Genomic DNA, 24118 nt, shown 5'->3' on the forward strand with positions numbered 1-24118 from the left:
TCCTCACCTATAAAACGACTACAGTAATAGAACATACCTTAGAGAATTATGAAGATTAACAGAGATAATTCATGTAAATGTTTAGTGTAGCGCTCAGTTCATAGGAAGCAGTCTGTAAATGTTGGCTAATAATAAAACTAATGTGGAGAGTATGTATTTGGTCCACGAGGTGGTGATATGGATGATCAGAGGGTTCAGTTGGCAAATGAATGCATGACTCAGCACAGCAAAGTCAGGTAAAAAACCTAAGGCAGGAGTCCCAAGTCCGGAATGATCCCCTTGGCCAAAACCAGAGTGTGGCACATTGTGCAAGACACTATGGACAATGTGGGGTGGGCAGTCCATTGAGGAAGATGGGGTGCTTTCTGGGCCTAGATGGGTCTGGAGTGGTTTGGGAATGTGTGTGTGTGTGTGTGTGTGTGTGTGTGTGTGTATTTGAGGACCTGTTGAACTTGTGGAGGTACGAGTCTTGTTCCAGGAGCCTCTGTCCCCAGGCACTTCATTGATGTGCAGTGTGGTTGGGTGGTGGACTTGAACCTGGAAACCTGGGTTCCGAATTCTGACTGTGCCACTAGATGTGCTGGGCCCTTGGGCAAGTTACTCTTGGGCCTGCAGTCTGTTTCTACAACTGCGAGATGGGGGGAGCGTACCTGATTTTCAGGGTTCTTATGCCATATGCAGAAGGATCTGGCCCAGTGCCTGTCACATGGTGAGCACTAAATACAATGCGTGTTCAGTGATTGGATGAAGCAGATTTCACATTGAAACCCAGTCAAGTAGGCTGTTTGTGAAACATGGGGCTGGAAAGCTAAGGAGCAGCTGGTGCCAGAGGGAGGTGAATGGAAGGCTAACGACCTGCGATTCCATGCGTGTCTCCATCAGTCGCTGGACAGAGAGGACTGTGACAGGAACGGTGTGTCAGGAAGATGAAGCTGGCAGGAGAAAGCAGGTGGCTGGAGACACGGAGAGATGGAAAGTAGACGTCTGTGCGAGGTCTGAAGTCCAGCAGGATCCAGCGCTCTTAGTGTGGGAAATGGGGAAAAGTCAGCTCAGTGTACCAGGTATTTATTGAGTGCCTGGTCTTGCCAGGATTTCCAGCTAGTGTTGCAGATATTAAAACAGAACCCTCTTAATAACGATGGAACAAGGGATGCCTCCCACTAATCTGATGTGCTATTTCCCTTCTCTCAGGGTTGGACAGTCTCCAGAAAAAGTTAAAGGGAAGCAGTGTCATGCTGTGGCCCGAGAATGGGTCACCCAAAGGCTCAGATTAGCTAGTGCAACTCATATTCTTTCTTCTTTATCTGGCTGGAGACTTGAGCTCCAGCAGGAGTGGGTCTGTGAGGACCCTTTTCTAGGAAGTCTGTGGGATAGCTTCTGGCTGGCCTGAGCTAATCGCCCTAGAAACAAGCCTGATGCAGACCCAGCTGTGGCATCTGGTCCACGTTTGAGCCAGGGTGCGAGCCGCCTCTGACCCTGCACCACGACTCCGCTCCGCCAGACTCCCTGCCTTGCCTTTCCCTTCTCTGTGCTCTCCTTTACTCTTTCCCTGTCTTCCCCCTCCTCAGTTCAGTGGCTTAACCTAGGTTAGCTCAGCGTGGCAAGAGAAAGAAAGAGAGTCTGGTCGAGTTGTGAGGCTGAGTGGCACCAGCAAGAGAGGCAGAAGGAAGTGAACATGTTAAGGGACAGAGGGGGTACAAATTATTGCAGCGAATAACTCTCAAACTCAAAAGAAAAAAGAGACAGAGTGGTCCTTAGAGATCCTCTGGTCCAGGCCCCTTGCTTAGCTTGTCAGAAAAGAAGCCTAGAGATGTTTAATGACTTGCCCAAAGATACATACAAAGAGTGGCAGACCCTGGTGGGAACCAAGCCCATGACCCCCTGACCCCATAATACGGCTCTGGTTGATCTTAATGCAGTCAATCTTTAGGTTATAATTTTGAGCATTGGTCTCAGGCTTCATTGCAAAAGCTTTGCTCTTCTTTTCTGTGCCCTTATTAGCCAGTGTACAGTGACGAACTGACTTATATTTTTGCTATGCGTTTTTCAGGCCCGTTTTAGCATCTTTAAAAAGCCAATATGCAAAGCAAGGCTTGGCAGCCACATGCTAGGTAACAGCATATTGCTTCGTTAGAATATAGAGAAATGAATGCATCTGAGGAGAAAAGAAAAGGGAACCTAGGACAAGACCGTCTTGTTAGCACCTCTTGTACAGATAGGGAAACTGGGCTCCAGGGTGGTTGGGTGGAAGAGAAGGGCTCACATCTGGGATTCCTGTAGCCATGACCCCTATCACCCTCCCAGCTTCTATAGGGCATGAAGCTTGTAAAGTTTTTAGCGATTCTCTTTAGTAAAAAGGATACAAATTACAAATACAAAATTAGGTGTAATCTTTGGGAGGGACTTAATGCAAGTGAAGGGTGTTGGAGACTTAAGCTATTAGCTTCACTGTGAAAGACCAGTGGTACCCAGACAGAACCACCTATGTGAGGCGACAGAAGAAAAGAGGCTACGGTCCTGGAACCTGGGAGAGAAGAAAGCGCAGAAACCACTCTCAGGGTTGAGATAAGTCTGCAGCTTTCATGTGGGCTCTGTCACCCTTTCCTGCTCTTTCTCTGTTATCTTCACCCCTTTCCACTTTACAGCTCTGTGTATCACTTAGCCTAGGAGGTCAACCCCAAAAATGACAATGCTCTGAAAATGCTTCATATTTGTAAAAAGTGGAATGGAGACATTTTCTGGATGAAGGTGCCCTAGAAACTAGAATGAAAGTGATTCTTCACTGAAATGAATTAGGTGGGATTGTCTCACTTGTACCCACAGGATCTTCATTTGTAGAGGTGACTGAGTGACGACACAGAGAGATCAGTGCCATTGAAAGAAGAATTTACTGCTTACATTTCCCAAGAGAAGGAGGAATGCCATGCAGGGCCACAGGGGAAGTGTCAGGTTCTGGTCAGGAGGCAAAAGCAGGAATGAAGGGAAAGCCTGGGCCAGAGCCTTTGTTGTGCTTTTGGTGGGCAGGGCAGGGTAGGGCGGGGCAGGGCAGGGCAGAGCAAACAGCTTAGGACTGGCTGGTTTGAATAGTTCTGGTGGGCTTTGGCTATAGAGATGGTCTCTAGTTTCCTAGCACCTGGCCTGGGGATGATTTAGGGCAGGAGAAATACTGGCTCGTTGTGTGAGAATTAGATAAAGGGGGTGGCTTGGGGAATATACTCAGAATTGGTAAGTTTGCATATGAAAGACATGCTCCTGGCCAGCTGTTATCTATAAGAACTGGTTAGCCCTGGGAAGGTTCATCTCTTCCCTGGCCCGTAAGAGTGATTGATTGATTGATTGATTGATTGATATTTTTGGCTGCGTTGGGTCTTCGTTGCTGTGCGCAGGCTTTCTCTAGTTGCAGAGAGCGGGGGCTACTCTTCGTTGTGGTGCACGGACTTCTCATTGCGGTGGCTTCTCTTGTTGCGGAGCATGGGCTCTAGGCGCGCGGGCTTCAGTAGTTGTGGCACGCTGGCTCAGTAGTTGTGGTGCACGGGCTTAGTTTCTCCGTGGCATGCGGGATCTTCCCAGACCAGGGCTCAAACCTGTGTACCTTGCATTGGCAGGGGGATTCTTTTTTTTAATTTTTAAAAATTTATTTATTTTATTTATTTATTTTTGGCTGTGTTGGGTCTTCATTGCTGCGTGCAGGCTTTCTCTAGTTGCGGCGAGCAGGGACTACTCTTCGTTGAGGTGCACAGGCTTCTCATTGTGGTGGCTTCTCTTGCTGTGGAACATGGGCTCTAGGTGCTCGGGCTTCAGTAGTTGTGGCATGCGGGCTCAGTAGTTGTGGCTCGCAGGCTCTAGAACGCAGGTTCAGTAGTTGTGGCACACGGGCTTAGTTGCTCCACGGCATGTGGGATCTTCCCGGACCAGGACTTGAAACTGTGTCCCCTGCATTGGCTGGCGGATTCCTAACCACTGCGCCACCAGGGAAGTCCTGCAAGATTTTTTTTTTTTTTTAAAGGATACCTTTAATTAATTAATTAATTAATTTTTTGGCTGTGTTGGGTCTTCGTTTCTGTACGAGGGCTTTCTCTAGTTGTGGCAAGCGGGGGCCACTCTTCATCGCGGTGCGCGGGCCTCTCACTATCGCGGCCTCTCTTGTTGCAGAGCACAGGCTCCAGATGCACAGGCTCAGTAGTTGCAGCTCACGGGCCTAGTTGCTCCACGGCATGTGGGATCTTCCCAGACCAGGGCTCGAACCCGTGTCCCCTGCATTAGCAGGCAGATTCTCAACCACTGCACCACCAGGGAAGCCCCCTGCAGGATTTTTAAGAGTCATAATGTCATAAGATATAGAAAGGAAAAAACGTGATTAATACATTCTGCCTAGCTATGAATGAATGGACTAGATGACTTAAAAATTTCTTACTGCCTTAGGGTATATTTCATCCATGGTCAGCTATAGAAAAAATGCAGTCCTTGCCATTATTTAATAGTTTGGGGTTGCAAGGAGAATCCTAGATGCTGTGTTAATGACTCTGAAGTACTTTTCTTGTAATTTGAGTAAGAAGCCACTAGGTGGTGCTTAGACTCTGGTCTGGCCTGGTTGAACAACCTGGCTTCATATAGGGGTGGATAACTGAACTTTAGCTTATTTTTCCATTCATTTTATTCTTTCTCTGACCAAAATATATCTCTTCAGGATAACAGTTTAAATACTAGATAGATGTGTATTCATAGAACAATATCAAATAAGTGTAGTAAGATTTAAAGAAATATACCTACCTTATTGAGTGTAATTCAATATCTCTTTTTGCTCATTAATCATTATCAAGTAGTAATGTAATCTGATTCTTAAAATTTGTTTTCTTTCCTTCTGAGTTTAATAACTTCATCAAAAAACTGTGGTGGTTGTAGTGACAGTGGTGTGCTTCAGAATAGCTTGGCATGAGCAGTCTCCAGAGGTAGTACCTATTCTGGCTTGAATGCCTGTCTAGTAGGATATTGTTGTCATTACCACTTCTCAGGAGAAGGGTACATTTCTTTTGTTTTTGTTTTGATGTGTGAGTGTTTTCTTCTTTACATGAATAGGCATAATGAAAGATAAAAAGATAGTGAAGTAAAAACCACTGATCTGTGTAAAAAATTCTGTGATGTTCTTTTCCCAATCTGCAGATACCTTGTAAATCACATCCACAGTCTCTGTCAGCAGTTACAGGATTTAGGTGCTCACTGATGAATTTGAAGCCATGGCAGCCTAGCGACCCTCATTTAGCCAAAAATAGTTATGTCTGATCCAGGTGATAAATTTGCTCTAAAGTGAATCCCAGTGTTCATAGAACTTAAAACAGAAAGCTGTGACTCATTTTGAGTAGCTTTCCCTTTTTATTTTAGGCAATTATCAGTAAAAAAAAAAACCCCAACAAATAAACAAACCCCAAAACCAAAAAAACAACAACACAAAGCGAAGGCAAATTCTAATTTTTAAAAAAAGATACATAAATGTTAGGGACAGACATTAATTTTACCAAAGACTTCACTATTTTTAAGTAGACTATATTTCCAGTACATTTAAAATGTGATTCAAATCACAGGCATCTTTTGGTGAATCCATTCACTGCATAAAATGAAGTTAAGTTATAAATAAATTACTAACTTGAGGTCAGCATTTTATTTTTCAAATACTTCTAATAAAGTGGTAAATTTTTCTTCAAATAAAGATGTTACCATTTTTATCATAGAAGTACTACATGCCTGCAGTAAAAATTTTGTTTTAAACGAGAGAATTATATAAAATTAAAAGCCTTCTTCCTCTCTTCCTTCACCACCATTCCCCAGAGACAGTCACTAATGGTTTCTGGTTTCTGGTTTTCATTTTCCCTAGTGGTTATCATTATAACTTTAAATAATTTATTTATACCTCAATTTCTAGACTAAGTTATCAGTTTATTATCAGTTTACTTATTGCTTCCTGATATGAAAAAAGAGGACATTGGCACATTTACTCTTCCTTCCATTTCTCTCATTTCATTTCGAATTTTTTGTTAGTTGCATTATTATTTTTACATTGTAAAGGTTTATAAAATTTATATATTTTTCTGTAATTGTGAGTATTTCCATGTTTGTTATAGTTGGTTATAAAAATTTTACACCTATAAATAGTACTATAAATTTACAATAGTAAGATGTATATGTGTGTGTTTAACTGAATAACCAAGTGATGTTATTAGACTCATGGAGAAGAAAACACAAGCATAAGTTGTTAAGGCTTTGCTGCTTCTGAGCTATAGAGTCTTAATTTTTTTCAAGTTCCCTTTAATTCTTCTGGTTCATATGCAGCTACTGCTGTTTCTTATATCCCATGTCACCTTTTTTTGAGTGTAATTCTCTTATCTTTTGGGTGACAGGAATTTTTTTCATATATGGAATAGTGGTAGTAAATTACTCTTTCCTTTTCTAACTATAGAAGTATGGAAGGCCAAATTGTTTTCATGTATTTAAAAAACAACATTTTACAACAGATTGGATGCAGAAGTAGATATGGGAATCCAGCTGTATTCTATCAAGCCAGACATTAAAATGATTTGCAAAATGTATAACAAGGCATCTCTTTTCACTGAATGTTTTTGTTTGGGAAAGTAGTTATTTTTCATGCAAACATGTTACTTATTTTAACAGATAATGGGTTTATTATTATTATGTTTAAATGATTAATAAGTATTTGAAAATATCTCCCTTTAAGTTTCTAATATGTGAATACTGATAATTGTAGCACGCATAAACAAAAGCTCTTTGGGATCCTCAGTAATTTTTAAGAAGGTAAAGGGGTCTGGAGATCAAAAAGTTTGAGAATGGCTGCTCTAGAGATTAAATATACATTTAAAAATTTTCAGTTTGTTTAGAGTTAATATTGTACCACTTCAACGTAAAATGTAGGAACTTGACAATCACATAGGCGCGTTTACCAACCCTGCCCTCCAGTCTTTTATGCTATATATGTTACTTCCATCTACACGATAAAGCCTCCAAGATAATGTTATGCCCAATGATTGCTGTGGTCTATGTCTTCTCCTAGCATTCGCTGGCTCTGAACTTGGAACTTCTCAAGTGCCTTGGAAGACAGCTCTTCTCTTGGCTGCCCTGGGCTGCTCTATCACTTGCTCTTTTTTTGCCCCTCCAAGCCCATCTGCAGGAATCTCTCCAAATATCTGATCTGCTAGTAGCACTTGGTTTTTTCCCTTTCTAGTTATAACTATAGTTTCATACTTTAAAAATAAACAACACATCTTTTCTGTCATTGTCATGGTAATTTGGAAGGTAGAAAAGTGCGTATTCTGCTTCCTTAAAAGAGGTGTCTAATGTCACTCTCTAAAGCACATTGTATTCATTCATTCATTCATTTAACTAACACATTTAGTAAGTACCTGTTCCATGTTAGGCACTAGAGGTACAAGAGTGAACAAGCTGTTCTTTAAATATGTCTGGGCTTCTTTTAAAAAATAAAAATTGCTTTTCCTATTTATTTATTTTTAAACTATTGAAATTTTGATAACATTTCACACTTATAGAAAGTCGCAGCAGTACAAACAACCACCGTATACTCTTGACTCAGATTTACCAGTTATTAACATTTTGTCCTTTTGCTTTATTATTTGTGTGCTCTCTCTCTATATATACATATATTTCTATTCCATATATATAATATATATTTTAATACCTATTATATTTGATTATATATATATTTTTCCTGAACCATTTGGAACTAATTTGTAGACATCATGTCCTCTTATCCATAAATACTTCATTGTCTATTTCCTGAGAATAGGACTTTTCTTTTACCTAACCACATTATATTTATCAAGATCAAGACACTTAGGAAATTCCCTGGTCCAGTGGGTAGGACTCCACACTTTCATGGTCAAGGGCCTGGGTTTGACCCCTTGTCGGGGAACTAAGATCCCACAAGCCGCTTGGTGTGGTCAAATAAAATAAAATAAAATAAAATAAAATAAAATAAAATAAAATAAAATAACCATAGTCCATGCCTGGATGGCTGGACTATGGAATATTAAAAGAAAAAAAAAAGATCAAGACATTTAACATTGATAAATCCTATTATCTAATCCACAGTTTCACATCCACTTTGGCCAGTTATCTCACTAATATCCTGTAGCTTTTTCTCCCGGACCGGGAGCCAGTCCAGCATCACGCAGTGCATTTAGTCATCACGCCTCTCTAGTCTCATTTAATCTGGAATGGTTCCTTAGCCTTTCTTTGTCTTTCGTGATCTTGACATTTTTTTGCAAAACACAGGCTGGTTTTTTTTGTAGAATATTTCTCAGTTTGGGACATGAACTCTCACGATTAGATTCAGGTTTTGCATTTTTGGCAGGAACCCATAGAATGATATTGTGTTCTTTTCCAGGCGTCATATCAGGAGGGAGGTACAGGGTTTCCACTTGTCCCATTATTGGTAATGTTAACTTTGGTTACTTATTTAAGGTGGTGCCCACTAGGTTAATCCACTCTAAAGTTACTAATTTTCCCTTTGTAACTAATAAATAATTTGTTGGGGATACTTTGAGACTATGGAAATATCCAGTTCCTCATCAATTTTCTACCCATTAGCTTTAGCATACATTGATGAGTCTTGGCAGACTCAGTTATTACTGTGATGGTTGCAGAATGGTGATTTTCTAACATCCTCATTTCTTCTACATATATTACTTGGTCTTCTATAAAGAAGAATTTTCCCTCCTTCCTCTTACTTTAATTTATTCATTTGGTTATATCTGTATGGACTCAGATTCTTATTTTTTCCATGTGTATTCTATTGCTATTATTATTGATTTTGATGCTCAAATTGTTCCAGATTTGGCCAGCCTTCAAGCTGGCTTCTGTGTTCTTATGACACATCCTCATCATTTTTAGGAGCCCTTCCTTACTTTCTGGCACAAAATATTGTAGGCTCATTTTGTACTTTTTCTGCCCCAGCCCTGAATCAGCTATTTCTCCAAAGAGCTCTGGCTCCTTAAAGTGAGAAATGGTATTTAGAGACCAAGATCTGGGTGCTAGGTATGTTCATTGCTACTGGGGTGTCTTGACTTACAGACCCTTTAAGTAGACAGATATATATATACATACATATATATATATATACACACATGTATATAGATATAGATATATAGATATGTATAGATATGTCTATATATATTTATATCTTTTTTTTTTTTTTTTTAAACATCTTTATTGAAGTATAATTGCCTTACAATAGTGTGTTAGCTTCTGCTTTATAACAAAGTTAATCAGTTATACATATACAAATATGTTCCCATATCTCTTCCCTCTTGCATCTCCCTCCCTCCCACCCTCCCCATCCCACCCCTCTAGGTGGTCACAAAGCACCGAGCTGATCTCCCTGTGCTATGCGGCTGCTTCCCACTAGCTATCTATTTTACATTTGGTAGTGTATATATGTCCATGACACTCTCTCACCCTGTCACATCTCACCCCACCCCTCCCCATATCCTCAAGTCCATTCTCTAGTAGGTCTGTGTCTTTATTCCCGTCTTGCCACTAGGTTCTTCATGGCTTTTTTTTTCCCTTAGATTCCATATATATGTGTTAGCATACTGTATTTGTTTTTCTCTTTCTGACTTACTTCACTCTGTATGACAGACTCTAACTCCATCCACCTCATTACAAATACCTCCATTTCATTTCTTTTTATGGCTGAGTAATATTCCATTGTATATATGTGCCACATCTTCTTTATCCATTCATTTGTCGATGGACATTTAGGTTGCTTCCATGTCCTGGCTATTGTAAATAGAGCTGCAATGAACATTTTGGTACATGACTCTTTTTGAACTATGGTTTTCTCAGGGTATATGCCCAGTAGTGGGATTGCTGGATTGTATGGTAGTTCTATTTGTAGTTTTTTAAGGAACCTCCATACTGTTCTCCATAGTGGCTGTATCAATTTACATTCCCACCAACAGTGCAAGAGAGTTCCCTTTCCTCCACACCCTCTCCAGCATTTATTGTTTCTAGATTTTTTGATGATGGCCATTCTGACCGGTGTGAGATGATATCTCATTGTAGTTTTGATTTGCATTTCTCTAATGATTAATGATGTTGAGCATTCTTTCATGTGTCTGTTGGCAATCTGTATATCTTCTTTGGAGAAATGTCTATTTAGGTCTTCTGCCCATTTTTGGATTGGGTTGTTCATTTTTTTGTTATTGAGCTGCATGAGCTGCTTGTAAATCTTGGAGATTAACCCTTTGTCAGTTGCTTCATTTGCAAATATTTTCTCCCATTCTGATGGTTGTCTTTTGGTCTTGTTTATGGTTTCCTTTGCTGTGCAAAAGCTTTTAAGTTTCATTAGGTCCCATTTGTTTATTTGTGTTCTTATTTCCATTCTCTGGGAGCTGGGTCAAAAAGAATCTTGCTGTGATGTATGTCATAGAGTGTTCTGCCTATGTTTTCCTCTAAGAGTTTAATAGTGTCTGGTCTTACACTTAGGTCTTTAATCCATTTTGAGTTTATTTTTGTGCATGGTGTCAGGGAGTGTTCTAATTTCATACTTTTACATGTATCTGTCCAATTTTCCCAGCACCACTTATTGAAGAGGCTGTCTTTTCTCCACTGTATATGCTTGCCTCCTTTATCAAAGATAAGGTGACCATATGTGCGTGGGTTTATCTCTGGGCTTTCTATCCTGTTCCATTGATCTATATTTCTGTTTTTGTGCCAGTACCAAACTGTCTGATTACTGTAGCTTTGTAATATAGTCTGAAGTCAGGGAGCCTGATTCCCCCAGCTCCATTTTTCGTTCTCAAGATTGCTTTGGCTATTCGGGGTCTTTTGTGTTTCCATACAAATTGTGAAATTTTTTGTTCTAGTTCTGTGAAAAATGCCAGTGGTAGTTTGATAGGGATTGCATTGAATCTGTAGATTGCTTTGGGTAGTAGAGTCATTTTCACAATGTTGATTCTTCCAATCCAGGAACATGGTATATCTTTCCATCTATTTGTATCATCTTTAATTTCTTTCATCAGTGTCTTATAATTTTCTGCATACAGGTCTTTTGTCTCCTTAGGTAGGTTTATCCCAGATATTTTATTCTTTTTGTTGCAATGGTAAACGGGAGTGTTTTCTTAATTTCACTTTCAGATTTTTCATCATTAGTCTATAGAAATGCAAGAGATTTCTGTGCATTAATTTTGTATCCCGCTACTTTACCAAATTCATTGATTAGCTCTAGGAGTTTTCTGGTAGCATCTTTAGGATTCTATGTTTAGTATCATGTCATCTGCAAACAGTGACAGCTTTACTTCTTCTTTTCCGATTTAGATTCCTTTTATTTCTTTTTCTTGTCTGATTGCTGTGGCTAACACTTCCAAAACTATGTTGAATAATAGTGGTGAGAGTGGGCAACCTTGTCTTGTTCCTCATCTTAGAGGAAATGGTTTCAGTTTTTTCACCATTGAGGACAATGGTGTGGCTGTGGGTTTGTCATATATGGCCTTTATTATGTTGAGGAAAGTTCCCTCTATGCCTACTTTCTGCAGGGCTTTTATCATAAATGGGTGTTGAATTTTGTCGAAAGCTTTCTCTGCATCTATTGAGATGATCATATGGTTTTTCTCCTTCAATTTGTTAATATGGTGAATCACATTGATTGATTTACGTATATTGAAGAATCCTTGCATTCCTGGGATAAACCCCACTTGATCATGGTGTATGATCCTTTTAATGTGCTGTTGGATTCTGTTTGCGAGTATTTTGTTGAGGATTTTTGCATCTATGTTCATCAGTGATATTGGCCTGTAGTTTTCTTTCTTTGTGACATCTTTGTCTGGTTTTGGTATCAGGGTGATGGTGGCCTGTAGAATGAGTTTGGGAGTGTTCCTCCCTCTGCAATATTTTGGAAGAGTTTGAGAAGGATAGGTGTTAGCTCTTCTCTAAATGTTTGATAGAATTCACCTGTGAAGCCATCTGGTCCTGGGCTTTTGTTTGTTGGAAGGTTTTTAATCACAGTTTCAATTTCAGTGCTTGTGATTGGTCTGTTCATATTTTCTATTTCTTCCTGGTTCAGTCTCGGCAGTTTGTGCATTTCTAAGAATCTGTCCATTTCTTCCAGGTTGTCCATTTTATTGGCGTAGAGTTGCTTGTAGTAATCTCTCATGATCTTTGTATTTCTGCAGTGTCAGTGGTTACTTCTCCTTTTTCATTTCTAATTCTATTGATTTGAGTCTTCTCCCTTTTCTCTTGATGAGTCTGGCTAATGGTTATCAATTTTGTTTATCTTCTCAAAGAACCAGCTTTTAGTTCATTGATTTTTGCTATTGTTTCCTTCATTTCTTTTTCATTTATTTCTGACCTGATCTTTATGATTTCTTTCCTTCTGCCAGCTTGGGGTTTTTTGTTCTTCTTTCTCTAATTGCTTTAGGTGTAAGGTTAGGTTGTTTATCGAGATGTTTCCTGTTTCTTGAGGTAGGCTTGTATTGCTATAAACTTCCCTCTTAGCACTGCTTTTGCTGCGTCCCATAGGTTTTGGGTCGTCGTATCTCCATTGTCATTTGTTTCTAGGTATTTTTTGATTTCCCCTTTGATTTCTTCAGTGATCACTTCGTTATTAAGTAGTGTATTGTGTAGCCTCCATGTGTTTGTATTTTTTACAGATCTTTTCCTGTAATTGATTTCTAGTCTCATAGCGTTGTGGTCGGAAAAGATACTTGATACGATTTCAATTTTCTTAAATTTACCAAGGCTTGATTTGTGACCCAAGATATGATCTATCCTGGAGAATGTTCCATGCGCACTTGAGAAAAATGTGTATTCTGTTGTTTTTGGGTGGAATGTCCTATAAATATCAATTAAGTCCATCTTGTTTATGTATCATTTAAAGCTTGTGTTTCCTTATTTATTTTCATTTTGGATGATCTGTCCATTGGTGAAAGTGGGGTGTTAAAGTCCCCTACTATGATTGTGTTGCTGTCAATTTCCCCTTTTATGGCTGTTAGTATTTGCCTTATGTATTGAGGTGCTCCTATGTTGGGTGCATAAATATTTACAATTGTTATACCTTCCTCTTGGATCGATCCCTTGATCATTATATAGTGTCCTTCTTTGTCTCTTATAATATTCTTTATTTTAAAGTCTATTTTGTCTGATATGAGAATTGCTACTCCAGCTTTCTTTTGATTTCCATTTGCATGGAATATCTTTTTCCATCCCCTCCTTTCAGTCTGTATGTGTCTCTAGGTCTGAAGTGGGTCTCTTGTAGACAGCATATATATGGGTCTTGTTTTTGTATCCATTCAGCCAGTCTGTGTCTTTTGGTGGGAGCATTTAATCCATTTACATTCAAGGTAATTATCGATATGTATGTTCCTATTCCCATTTTCTTAAATGTTTTGGGTTTGTTATTGTAGGTGTTTTCCTTCTCTTGTGTTTCTTGCCTAGAGAAGTTCCTTTAGCATTTGTTGTAAAGCTGGTTTGGTGGTGCTGAACTCTCTCAGCTTTTGCTTGTCTGTAAAGGTTTTAATTTCTCCATCACATCTGAATGAGATCCTTGCTGGGTAGAGTAATCTTGGTTGTAGGTTTTTCTCCTTCATCACTTTAAGTATATCCTGCCACTCCCTTCTGGCTTGCAGAGTTTCTGCTGAAAGATCAGATGTTAACCTTATGGGGATTCCCTTGTGTGTTATTTGTTGTTTTTCCCTTGCTGCTTTTAATATGTTTTCTTTATATTTAATTTTTGACAGTTTGATTAATATGTGTCTTGGCGTGTTTCTCCTGGGTTTATTCTTTATGGGACTCTCTGTGCTTCCTGGACTTGATTAACTATTTCCTTTCCCATATTAGGGAAGTTTTCAACTATAATCTCTTCAAATATTTTCTCAGTCCCTTCTTTTTCTCTTCTTCTTCTGGGACCCCTATAATTCGAATGTTGGTGCGTTTAATGTGTCCCAGAGGTCTCTGAGACTGTCCTCAGTTCTTTTCATTCCTTTTTCTTATCCTGCTCTGCAGTAGTTATTTCCACCATTTTATCTTCCAGGTCACTTATCCTTTCTTCTGCCTCAGTTATTCTGCTATTGATCCCATCTAGAGTATTTTTAATTTCATTTATTGTGTTTTTCATCGTTGCTTGGTTCCTCTTTAGTTCTTCTACGTCCTTGTTAAATGTTTCTTGCATTTTGTCTATTCTATTTCCAAGATTTTGGATCATCCTTACTATCATTATTCTGAATTCTTTTTCAGGTAGACTACCTATTTCCTCTTCATTTGTTAGGTCTGGTGTGTTTTGACCCTGCTCCTTCATCTGCTGTGTGTTTTTCTGTCGTCTCATTTTGCTTATCTTACTGTGTTTGGGGTCTCCTTTTCACAGGCTGCAGGTTCGTAGTTCCCGTTGTTTTTGGTATCTGTCCCCAGTGGGTAAGGTTGGTTCAGTGGGCTGTGTAGGCTTCCTGGTGGAGGGGACTAGTGCCTGTGTTCTGGTGGATGAGGTTGAATCTTGTCTTTCTGGTGGGCACGTCCACGTCTGGTGGTGTGTTTTGGGGTGTCTGTGGCCTTATGATTTTAGGCAGCCTCCCTGCTAATGGATGGGGCTGTGTTCCTGTCTTGCTAGTTGTTTGGCATAGGGTGTCCAGCCCTGTAGCTTGCTGGTCGTTGAGTGAAGCTGGGTCTTGATGTGAGATGGAGATCTCTGAGAGATTTTTGCCGTTTGGTATTACGTGGAGCTGGTAGGTCTCTTGTGGACCAGTGTCCTGAAGTTGGCTCTCCCACCTCAGAGACACAGCCCTGATGCCTGGCTGGAGCACCAAGAGCCTTTCATCCACACAGCTCAGAATATAAGGGAGAAAAAAATAGAAAGAAAAGAAGAGGATAAAATAAAATAAAATAAGCTATTATAATACAAAATAAGAAAAAAAAATTATTAAAAGTAAATGTATTCAGAAAAAAATTTTTTTTTTAAAAATAGATTTATTAATTTTTTATAGTAAAAAATAAGAAAAAAATTTTTAAGAAAAAAATTTATTAAGAAAAAAAATTTTAATTTTTTAAAATAAAAAATATGAAAAAACTTATTAAAAAATTTTTTAATTTCTAACAATAGAAAATACGGAAAAATTATTAAGAAAACATATATTAGGAAAAAAAATTTTTTTAAGTAAAAAAAAAAAAAAAAAAAGGACGGACCTAACCCTAGGACTGATGGTGAAAGAAAAGCTATACAGACAAAATCTCACCCAGAAGCATACACATATACACTCACAAAAAAAGGAAAAGGGAAATTAATATATCCTGCTCCTAAAGTCACCTTTTGAATTTGGGATGATTCGTTGTCTATTCAGGTATTCAACAGATGCAGGCACATCAAGTTGTTTTGTGGAGCTTTAATCCGCTGCTTCTGAGGCTGCTGGAGAGATATCCCTTTCTCTTCTTTGTTCGTACAGCTCCCAGCGTTCAGCTTTGGATTTGGACCCGCCTCTGCATGTACGTCGCCTGAGGGCATCCGTTCCCCACCCAGACAGAACGGGGTTAAAAGAGCAGCTGCTTCGGGGGCTCTGGCTCACTCAGGCCGGGGGAGGGAGCGATACGGAGGAGGCGGGGCGAGCCTGCGGCGTCAGAGTCGTCGTGACGTTACAGCAGCCTGAGGCACGCCGTGCGTTCTCCCGGGGAAGTTGTCCCCGGATCACGGGAGCCCGGCAGCGGCGAGCTGCACAGGTTCCCGGGAGGGGCGGTGTGGAGAGTGACCTGTGCTCGCACACAGGCCTCTTGGTGGCGACAGCAGCAGCCTTAGCGTCTCCTACTAGTCTCTGGGGTCCGCGCTGATGGCCGCGGCTCGCGCCCGTCTCTGGGGTCTGCGCTGTTAGCCGCGGCTCGCGCCCGCCTCTGGAGTTCGTCTAGGCGGCGCTCTGAATCCCCTCTCCTTGCGCGCCGCAAAACAAAGAGGCAAGAAAAAGTCTCTTGCCTCTTCGGCGGCTGCAGACCTCCTCTCCGGCTCCCTCCCGGCTCGCCGCGGCACGCCAACCCCTTCAGGCTGTGTTCACGCCGCCAACCCCAGTCCTCTCCCTGCGATCCGACCGAAGCCCGCGCCTCAGCTCCCAGCCCCGCCTGCCCCAGCGGGTGAGCAGACAAGCCTCTCGGGCTGGTGAGCGCTGCTCGGCGCTGAGCCTCTGTGCGGGAATCTCTCCGTTTTTCCCTCTGCACCCCTGTTGCTGTGGGATCCGCGCTGATAGCTGCGGCTCGCACCCGTCCCTGGATTTTGTTTAGGCAGCGCTCTGAATCCCCTCTCCTTGCGCGCCGCGAAACAAAGAGGCAAGAAAAAGTCTCTTGCCTCTTCGGCAGCTGCAGACTTTTTCCCGGACTCCCTCCCGGCTAGCACCAAAGCCCAAGCCTCAGCTCCCAGCCCCCGCCCGCCCCGGCGGGTGAGCAGACAAGCCTCTCGGGCTGGTGAGTGCTGGTTGGCGCCGAGCCTCTGTGCGGGAGTCTCTCCGCTTTGCCCTCCGCACCCCTGTGGCTGCGCTCTCCTCCGCGGCTCCGAAGCTTCCCCCCTCTGCCACCCGCAGTCTCTGCCCGCAAAGGGGCTTCCTAGTGCCTGGAAACCTTTCCTCCTTCACGGCTCCCTCCCACTGGTGCAGGTCCCGTCCCTATTCTTTTGTCTCTGTTATTTCTTTTTTCTTTTACCCTACCCAAGTACGTGGGGATTTCTTGCCTTTTGGGAGGTCTGACGTCTTCTGCCAGCGTTCAGTGGGTGTTCTGTAGGAGCAGTTCCACGTGTAGATGTATTTCTACTGTATCTGTGGGAAGGAAGGTGATCTCCGCGTCTTACTCTTCCGCCATCTTGCCCCTACCGGTCCTATTTATATCTTTATATATTAAAAACTATAAATTCAAACTGATACCTCTAATTCTAATTTATCACGCCAGGGTTCATCCTTCTTTCCTCTTTTCTTAGTTTTAACTGCCTTCTCCAACAGTGAGAAACTTGACTCCCAGTCGGTATATTTACTTATTTGCTCAGTCCTACAATTCATGGAAAGTAGATTCAGGAGTGGTAACTCCTACGCCTGAAAAAAACAAACTTTCTGTCTAGAATTTGTATTAGTTTGTAGTTAGTTATTTGTCTTTAGACTGAGAGCACATAGTTAAAGTACTATGTTCAAAAGTTAACTCTGCTCAGTTTTTTCCACCTTCGGTGTGGTTATATTATTCATTAGAATTATAGTTAGGTTAATTTGTTTCTCTTTGCATTCTGTTTTAATTTTTCTCTCTCATCCTGTCGATTTGATTTGATTTTGTTTAATTTTGAGTATATAAAACATTGATGTGATTCCAAACGTCAAAAGTACTTAGTACATAAGAATTCTTAAATGGGTATAGTATTGTCTGATCCACTGAAGCACCTAGAAAAATAAACCTTTTGCAGTTGATTTTTAGCTGGTTTGCCTGTTACTGGGGGAGGGCATTAGGGTCCGTGTTTCTCCTCCTGATGTTAAACTGAGGTAGACTGTCTAGTGGCAGCCTGAGTCTCGCAGGAGGGCTCTGTCCTTTTGCCAAGGAGGCTGGGAAGGGAAGGGGAAGCTCTTGTTTAGGTGGCCATGGCATCGCTGCTGTGGGAATTTAGATCTGCGGGGTGCTGTCAGGTGCCCAGAGCATTGTGTCTTTGGGTTCTGCATTCTGAGCACAGAGGTGGCCGCTCTGTGGGGAATGAGCTGCTGTATAGCTCTGAGAGGCAGAGCTCGGGCAGGGGCCCCACCAACATCAACGCTGTCACAGCGTCCGCGGGTCTTGCCACTCCTGGGCCTGTGTGGTTGCTTGACCAGGTTGTGCCTTGGGAGGTTCCCGGCCTTGGACCGGGATCAGAATGCACAAGATGGAAGAGCCACAGATCAAAGCACCGGGAACTACTGTTACGGAGACACTGGCTTTTGAACCTGTTCTGTGCAGAAGAGATCCGCACAGCCACGAAGATCTCACATTTCTAGGAGTGCCTAAATCGGTGCTGACCAAGCGTGCTGCCCAGATTCGAATCCAGGGAAATCAGGCTTTGACCACTCCATGTGGGTCCTGCGGAGCAGCTCCCATTACCAGCTTCAGTCAGGGTAGCAGAGCGCTCGTCGGACACCCATTCTCAAACTCCTAGTATAATACAGAAGGGGCCGGCTGCCCCAGCGCTGGGACTGGGCAGGGGTTGGAGAGAGGCAGCTTTCAGGCTGAGCTGTAGAGCAAGGATTCACCTGAAACATGAGGACGAGGTACCAGGGCAGATAGAAGATGCACAGTCAGTAAGACCTCTCTTCTTTCCTTTCCTCCCAACTTTCCTGAAGAAATCCTCACCCCCATTTAAAACTGCCTGATGTGCTTCATGCTTACCAAAAAAACTTTCACGATTATCACCTCATCTAAACTGCGCAGCCCACCTTGAGGCGGGTATGTAGCTACCTGCATCAGATGCGGGCACCACAGGCGGCCGCTGGCCCATGGAACCCTGCTGCCCCCCTGCCCAGCTGCAGCTTGTGGTGCCTGTTCAGAGCCAGAGGATAGGAATGTGGCACCCACTCTGCTCAGTGCGTCACAGATCAGCAGCAGCTTGGGATATTCTCCGATGTGTAATAATTAAATAATTAGCTTTCAGAAAGCAAGCTGCTGGCGCACATGTGCGTGCTCCAGGTAGAGCCAGTCTTTGGGAGGAAGGGGCAGGCTGTGTCTTGCTCTGATCCGCTCCTGACCCAAGTGGGCAGAAGCAGAGTTTCTTACCAGTCTCCTTTCCTCCAGCTGCCAGGAGAGAGAATAGGTGTCTTCTCACATTTCGGATGTGTTCAGTAAGGCCTGGAGGGTGGCCTGTGGCAGGGCGGTGGCTGTTTGAGACAAGAGGCTCCTGGGTGGGAGCTCGCATCATTGGCTGTAGCAGAGCTTTGCTCTGTCTTACTCAGCTCCACTTGCTGGATGCAGGAAGTCACGTGTTTCCCACTCTGGACACGTTTCAGGTGTGATTTTCCTGTCTTTCTAGATGCCCTGCTCAAGTGTGAGGATTCTCACAGGAGAAGGACTTCTACCTCTGAACTGAAACACCCACGAGGTGGCCGTGGTGTCTCCAGTGTGGGGTGCAGCCCTGGGCTTAGAGGGCCTGGCTCCTTGTTCTGGGAGGTTGGGAAGGAAAGCCCTAGCAACGAGCAGCACACAGGTGCGATCACCCGCGGCCAGACTCCAAGTCTCTGTGCCCTGGAACCTGCCAAGTTGTCCCTGACAACCTGAGGGTCCTCAGGAAAGAGAGGAACCTGCCCCTTGAGGATGTTTGTGGTCCCCTTTCTGAGGGATTGCTTTGCCCCTCACTTTTCTGTCTCTTCTTTCTTAGTGTCCACCCCTGCTTCCCAGTAGCCTCCATCCTGGGCACAGCACACATCCTACTGCCACCTGCCTTTCCCCGCAACCTGTCATGTCTGTGTCATAGAGTGTTGAATGAGACTCTTGTTATTTTGGAATTGATGACTGGGGCCCAAATCTGAAGACAATGAGGTTCTAAGACAGTTATCAACAGTTGGTACCAAGCACAAGATAGCCCAGAACTGGCCCAACTATCACCCCCTGTCACCCCAGCTATTCCACCGCCCTATCCCTGGGCAACAGAAATGACTAGGGAGAGGCACAAAGGGAGAGTCTGTGAGCCACGGCCTTTGTGGGAGGGCATATTTGAGACGAGATGAGCTTCCTTACCCTCCCATAAAGGAGGGGCTTTGGCATGCGGTCCCTGAGTGGGGGGGAGAAGCTGATATTCTGTCCTCCTATTGAATGTCTGCTTATGCTGCAGACATGGCTCTGCCCACAGCCTGTCTGAGCAAGAGCTGAAGGGGATCGGAGAGAGCTGGCAGGACAGACAGACAGCAGGGTTGGGGAGTAGCCAGTTGTGATACTGTGATTTATAATAAATAGATATTTGGCACAGAGCTCCTAAAACCCTTGGAATTTCCTAAGTGATAAGAGTGATAAGGTGTCTTGATATTCATAACAAATGCCTTCAGCCACCACTGGGTTTATATTAGCGAGGTGACTTTTAGAATCACCTAGGATGGAGGCTGGTTACAGAGGAACCAGCCATGTGATTGGAGGGTTGGAACTTTCAGGGTAGGGGAAAGGAGCTGGAGGTTAAATCAGTCACCAAGGACCAGTGATGTAATCAGTCATGCCTATGTGATGAAGCCTCCAGAAAAACCCCAAAAAGAGGGTTTGCAGAGCTTCTGGGTTGGTGACCACATGGAGATGATGGGAGAGTGCTGCGCTGGGAGAGGGCATAGACCTCAAACCTTTCCCTAAACGCCCCCCTCATCTGGTGGCTTCTGAGTCATATCCTTTCATAATAAGCTGGTAATCTAGTAAGTAAAATGTTTGTCTGAGTTCTGTGAGCCGCTCTAGCAAATTAACTGAACCCAAGACGGGGGTGGTGGGAACCTCTGATCAGTAGCCCGTGGGTCAGAAGCATAGTGACAACATGGACTTGAAATTGGCATCTGAGGAGCAGTCTGGTAGGACTGAACCCTTGACTGTAGGATGGCACCGTCTCTGGGCGGGCAGTGTCGGAGTTGTCTTGAACTATGGGACACCCACTGGTGTCAGAGGATTGCTCTGTGTAGGAGAGACCGCCCCCCACTGGCACTGGTGTCAGAATTGGGCCGGCCCGATGGTAGTTACTATGCAAGGGAGCTGGTTTGAGCTGCCTGTCAGGCCGGTACTCTCCACAAGGCCAACCCTGGGGCAGTGCGGAAGGCTGAGGACGTCCTGTAAGTGGGGAGGCTGGAGGGTGCGGTGGGCCAGGGAGAGGTGACAAGCATGGGCCCCGGGCTGGCGTCCTGTATTGATGTTGGCGGCAGCGTGTCTGCGGGGGGGGGGGGGGGGCTGGAAATTGTCCCTTGGGGTCTCCCGAGTACCTATTTGGCATTTTATTCTAGGGTTCTCCATCTCATCCTAGCTCCCCTTTCTGGTGCTTTTGTTTCTTCTTCCTTTTCTCTCACTGGCTTATGTCTCTCTCTCTCTCAAAACATCAGGGCCCCAACCTTGGGTCAAACTTAGGTGCTTCTTGCCAGTATCAGATGAGCAGGCTTTGGGAAGACTTAGTTGTGTTCTTGTGTCACTTGGTAAGAAAAGGTATGTGCACTCCTCTAAATGTCCTGAAATAAACTGTCATGACTTGGGCACCAAACCCATTTGACTACATGTATACCTTCAAACCATGTATACCTTCACTTACACCTTTATTCTCAGGGTAAAGAGTCTCCTAAATTTCCGGCCTCATTCATCTGTGAAGCACATTTAAGGCTGATTTAGTCCAGTGAGATCCAGGGAGTGAAAGGCTTTTCATACCCCCATTAGGTAAATAAACAAAAAAACAAAACAGGTTTTACAGGGGAAATATGAAGGCTGTGATGACAGAGGAATACAGTTTCTAAAATCACAACAGGAATTTTAAGGGTAAAGCGGAGGTACTCACAATTAAGTGAAATCCAGGATGTTAGAAATTGCACCTGAAACATTGAAATTTAGGAGAGAAAAGGGCCTGTGACCTGTGGTGCAGGTTTTACAGTCTGGGTTGGGGAATTCAAACCCCAACTGTGGACCTAGGCTGGTTGTGTCTCTTCTCCAGGGCTCGCTTTCCTCGGCTGGCTGTAGACAGGGGCCCTCTCCCTGCCTCGCTCCCGGGGTGACCTGAGCACCAAAGGGGGGAATTGATGTGGAAGCTGAAAGCACTCCCTAAATTATTACTCTTTGTTGCTGATAGTTGCTATTGTTATGACTGTTTCTAATAAATAGTAGGCCTGTAACAAGCCATGGTAGGAAGCGAACACAAGCAGAGACGGGAAGTTGGGCCAGGTCCTGAGTTTTGAGATTAGGATCCTGGAAAACAATCTTACTTACCACAGATTCCCTTGGTACCATTCGTTCAAAGATAAGCATAGGTTGGCAGGGTCTTCGCTCTGAGCCACGATCACTGTTCTCATGTTTATTGACTTTCAGGAGATTCCTCATTAGTGGTTTGCAAAAGACAGATGCACAGAAATATACAGAGATGAAAGGTGTTCCAGCTGGTGTCGGGAGTCCCCCGGCCCATCTGTCCTGCGTGGCTTCGTTGCTGGCCCTGATGATTTCTTGAAGCCCTTTTTTTCATCTGTAGGTGTACGATACAAGGCGGGAAGCTGGGATCCTCTCCTTTTGTTCTGACTGAGCATAGTTGGCCTCTGGCCTTGGTCCTAGATCGAGAGCGCACCCATCGTTCTCAGCTGTTCAGGGCCCCTGCCCCTGACTCTGGACCTTAGATTTCCCCTGTCCCTTGACTTTTCTGCTGTCTCCCTGAGGTTATAGATCACATACACGCACCAGTTAGGCTTAGTGCACACAGTGGGTCTTAGCTGGGTGCCTCCCTTCCCCACCCCGAGGTGAGAATCATTTCATCACTGCTGCAGTAGTTTGAGGCCATTGGAAGACTCCAGTGATGTCTGAATTTAGATTAATTACTAAACCTATGCAGGAGCAGTTCATCGTATGAGTGGCTACTGATTTTGTTTAAGATCGTTTTAGTATTTCCATAAGGTTTAGTCTTTTTAGTAAAGAGTTTCTGTATGAGTGTACTGTAAGTGCCTTTGTTATTTTTGAATTGGAAAAATGAGGAAAGCATCTGTTTCACCACTTGTTAGCCTGTGATTCTAGACAACTGCCAAATGATGCCTTGGGATCCTGGGGTATGGGATGGAAGGGCACTTAGGGATCACCGTACCAGCCAGTGTTCAGTCAGGAACACAGAAACTGCCCTAGATTTTTTAAACAGAGGGAATTTAATACATAGAACTCATTACAGAAGTGTTAGAAGGGCCAGAGGAGAAAAAGGTAAGTAAAGGAAGGTTCCCCAAAGATTAGTAACCACTGGAAGCTGCTCTTCCCACCAGGAAGGGAGAGACTGAAAGGGAGGATGGCGTCACCCAGAGCTCCTGACCGACGTCAGAGCTGGAGCCCAGCATCTCGCGCTCACCCACATCCCAGTGGCCGGAACTCAGTCACGTGGCCACACCGCCTGTAAAGAGACTGGGAAATGCAGTCTCCCGAGTGGCGAGAAGGAAAGGGAACCGAGTTTGCTGAACAGCTTGTCTGCGCTGTGCACGGCACAGGAGTTGCTATGCGCACAGGCCTGCAGGGCATGGCCCAACAGGAGAGCTTTAAAGCTGAGTTCTCCCAGCACCCACCTCCGTTCCCCTCCCCGCGCCAGCCCTCCCCACTGCTGCTGAGCTGACTCCTGTGTGCCCTGTTTTCAGGAGGCCCTGGCCCAGCCCCAGCCCTGGTGGAAGATCCAGCTGTTCATATGGGAACCAGTGCTGTTCGGGACCTGGGATGGTGTGTTCACGTCCTGCATGGTCAACATTTTTGGGGTTGTCCTTTTCTTGAGGACTGGCTGGCTGGTGGTGAGTGATGAGCTGGTGGCCCTGGAGCCTCTTGTGGGCCTGGGACATGGAAAGCTCTGTCACCCTTGGGTATTCCACAGTGTAGTCAACAGATTCCTGAAGCACCGATGCTCCGGAAGCACAGAGCAAGATCAAGTACATGGAGTAGCTAGTATTGCTTTTTAAATGAGAATCCTGAGAACCTGGGCCTCAGACTGAGGTTCCTGTGGAAGCCTCACCGTGGATTTACCTACAGGAATATGAGCACAGAAGTCAGGGCACATTGTGGGTGGGACTAGAGGTGGGTCAGAGAGAGCAGGCTGATGGCAAGTTTGCCTCCAGTTTGTGACCCTCTCCAGCTTTCCTGGTGTTCTTTAACTCGTCTGATGCCCTGCCTAGAGAGGGAGAGGGAGAGGGAGAAGAAACTGTAAAAACCTACGGTTCTCCTCCATGCCTTTCTCCTTACTTTCACACGGAACACTTCACTTGACACTGCTGGTCACCAGATTTTTCCCCACATCAAGCAATTCTGTGGCACCAGCTGAGTGTCCTACAGTGTAACTCAATTCTGACACTACCTGGAGAGAGCATCAGATCCCACAGGTTAAGGGCTCCATCCCATAAAGCTGCCCCCACCCACTTCAGCTGCCAATCACAAGTCCAGGTTGTCACCTATGCTTCTGACCGAGGTTGTG

The 24118-nt window shown here is 43.8% G+C and overlaps 1 protein-coding gene across 1 annotated transcript in view; it reads left to right on the forward strand.

Moving 5' to 3' along the window:
• SLC12A8 (solute carrier family 12 member 8) overlaps positions 1 to 24118 on the forward strand; it is a 141032-nt gene that overhangs the window by 4637 nt on the left and 112277 nt on the right. Inside the window, exon 3 of the mRNA XM_036851538.1 lies at positions 23298 to 23444. Within this exon, the coding sequence (XP_036707433.1) occupies positions 23298 to 23444 (147 nt within the window). The remainder of the gene's footprint in view (positions 1 to 23297; positions 23445 to 24118) is intronic.

This window comes from Balaenoptera musculus, chromosome 4, assembly GCF_009873245.2.
Source record: "Balaenoptera musculus isolate JJ_BM4_2016_0621 chromosome 4, mBalMus1.pri.v3, whole genome shotgun sequence".
In the NCBI taxonomy this organism is placed as follows: Eukaryota; Metazoa; Chordata; class Mammalia; order Artiodactyla; family Balaenopteridae; genus Balaenoptera; species Balaenoptera musculus.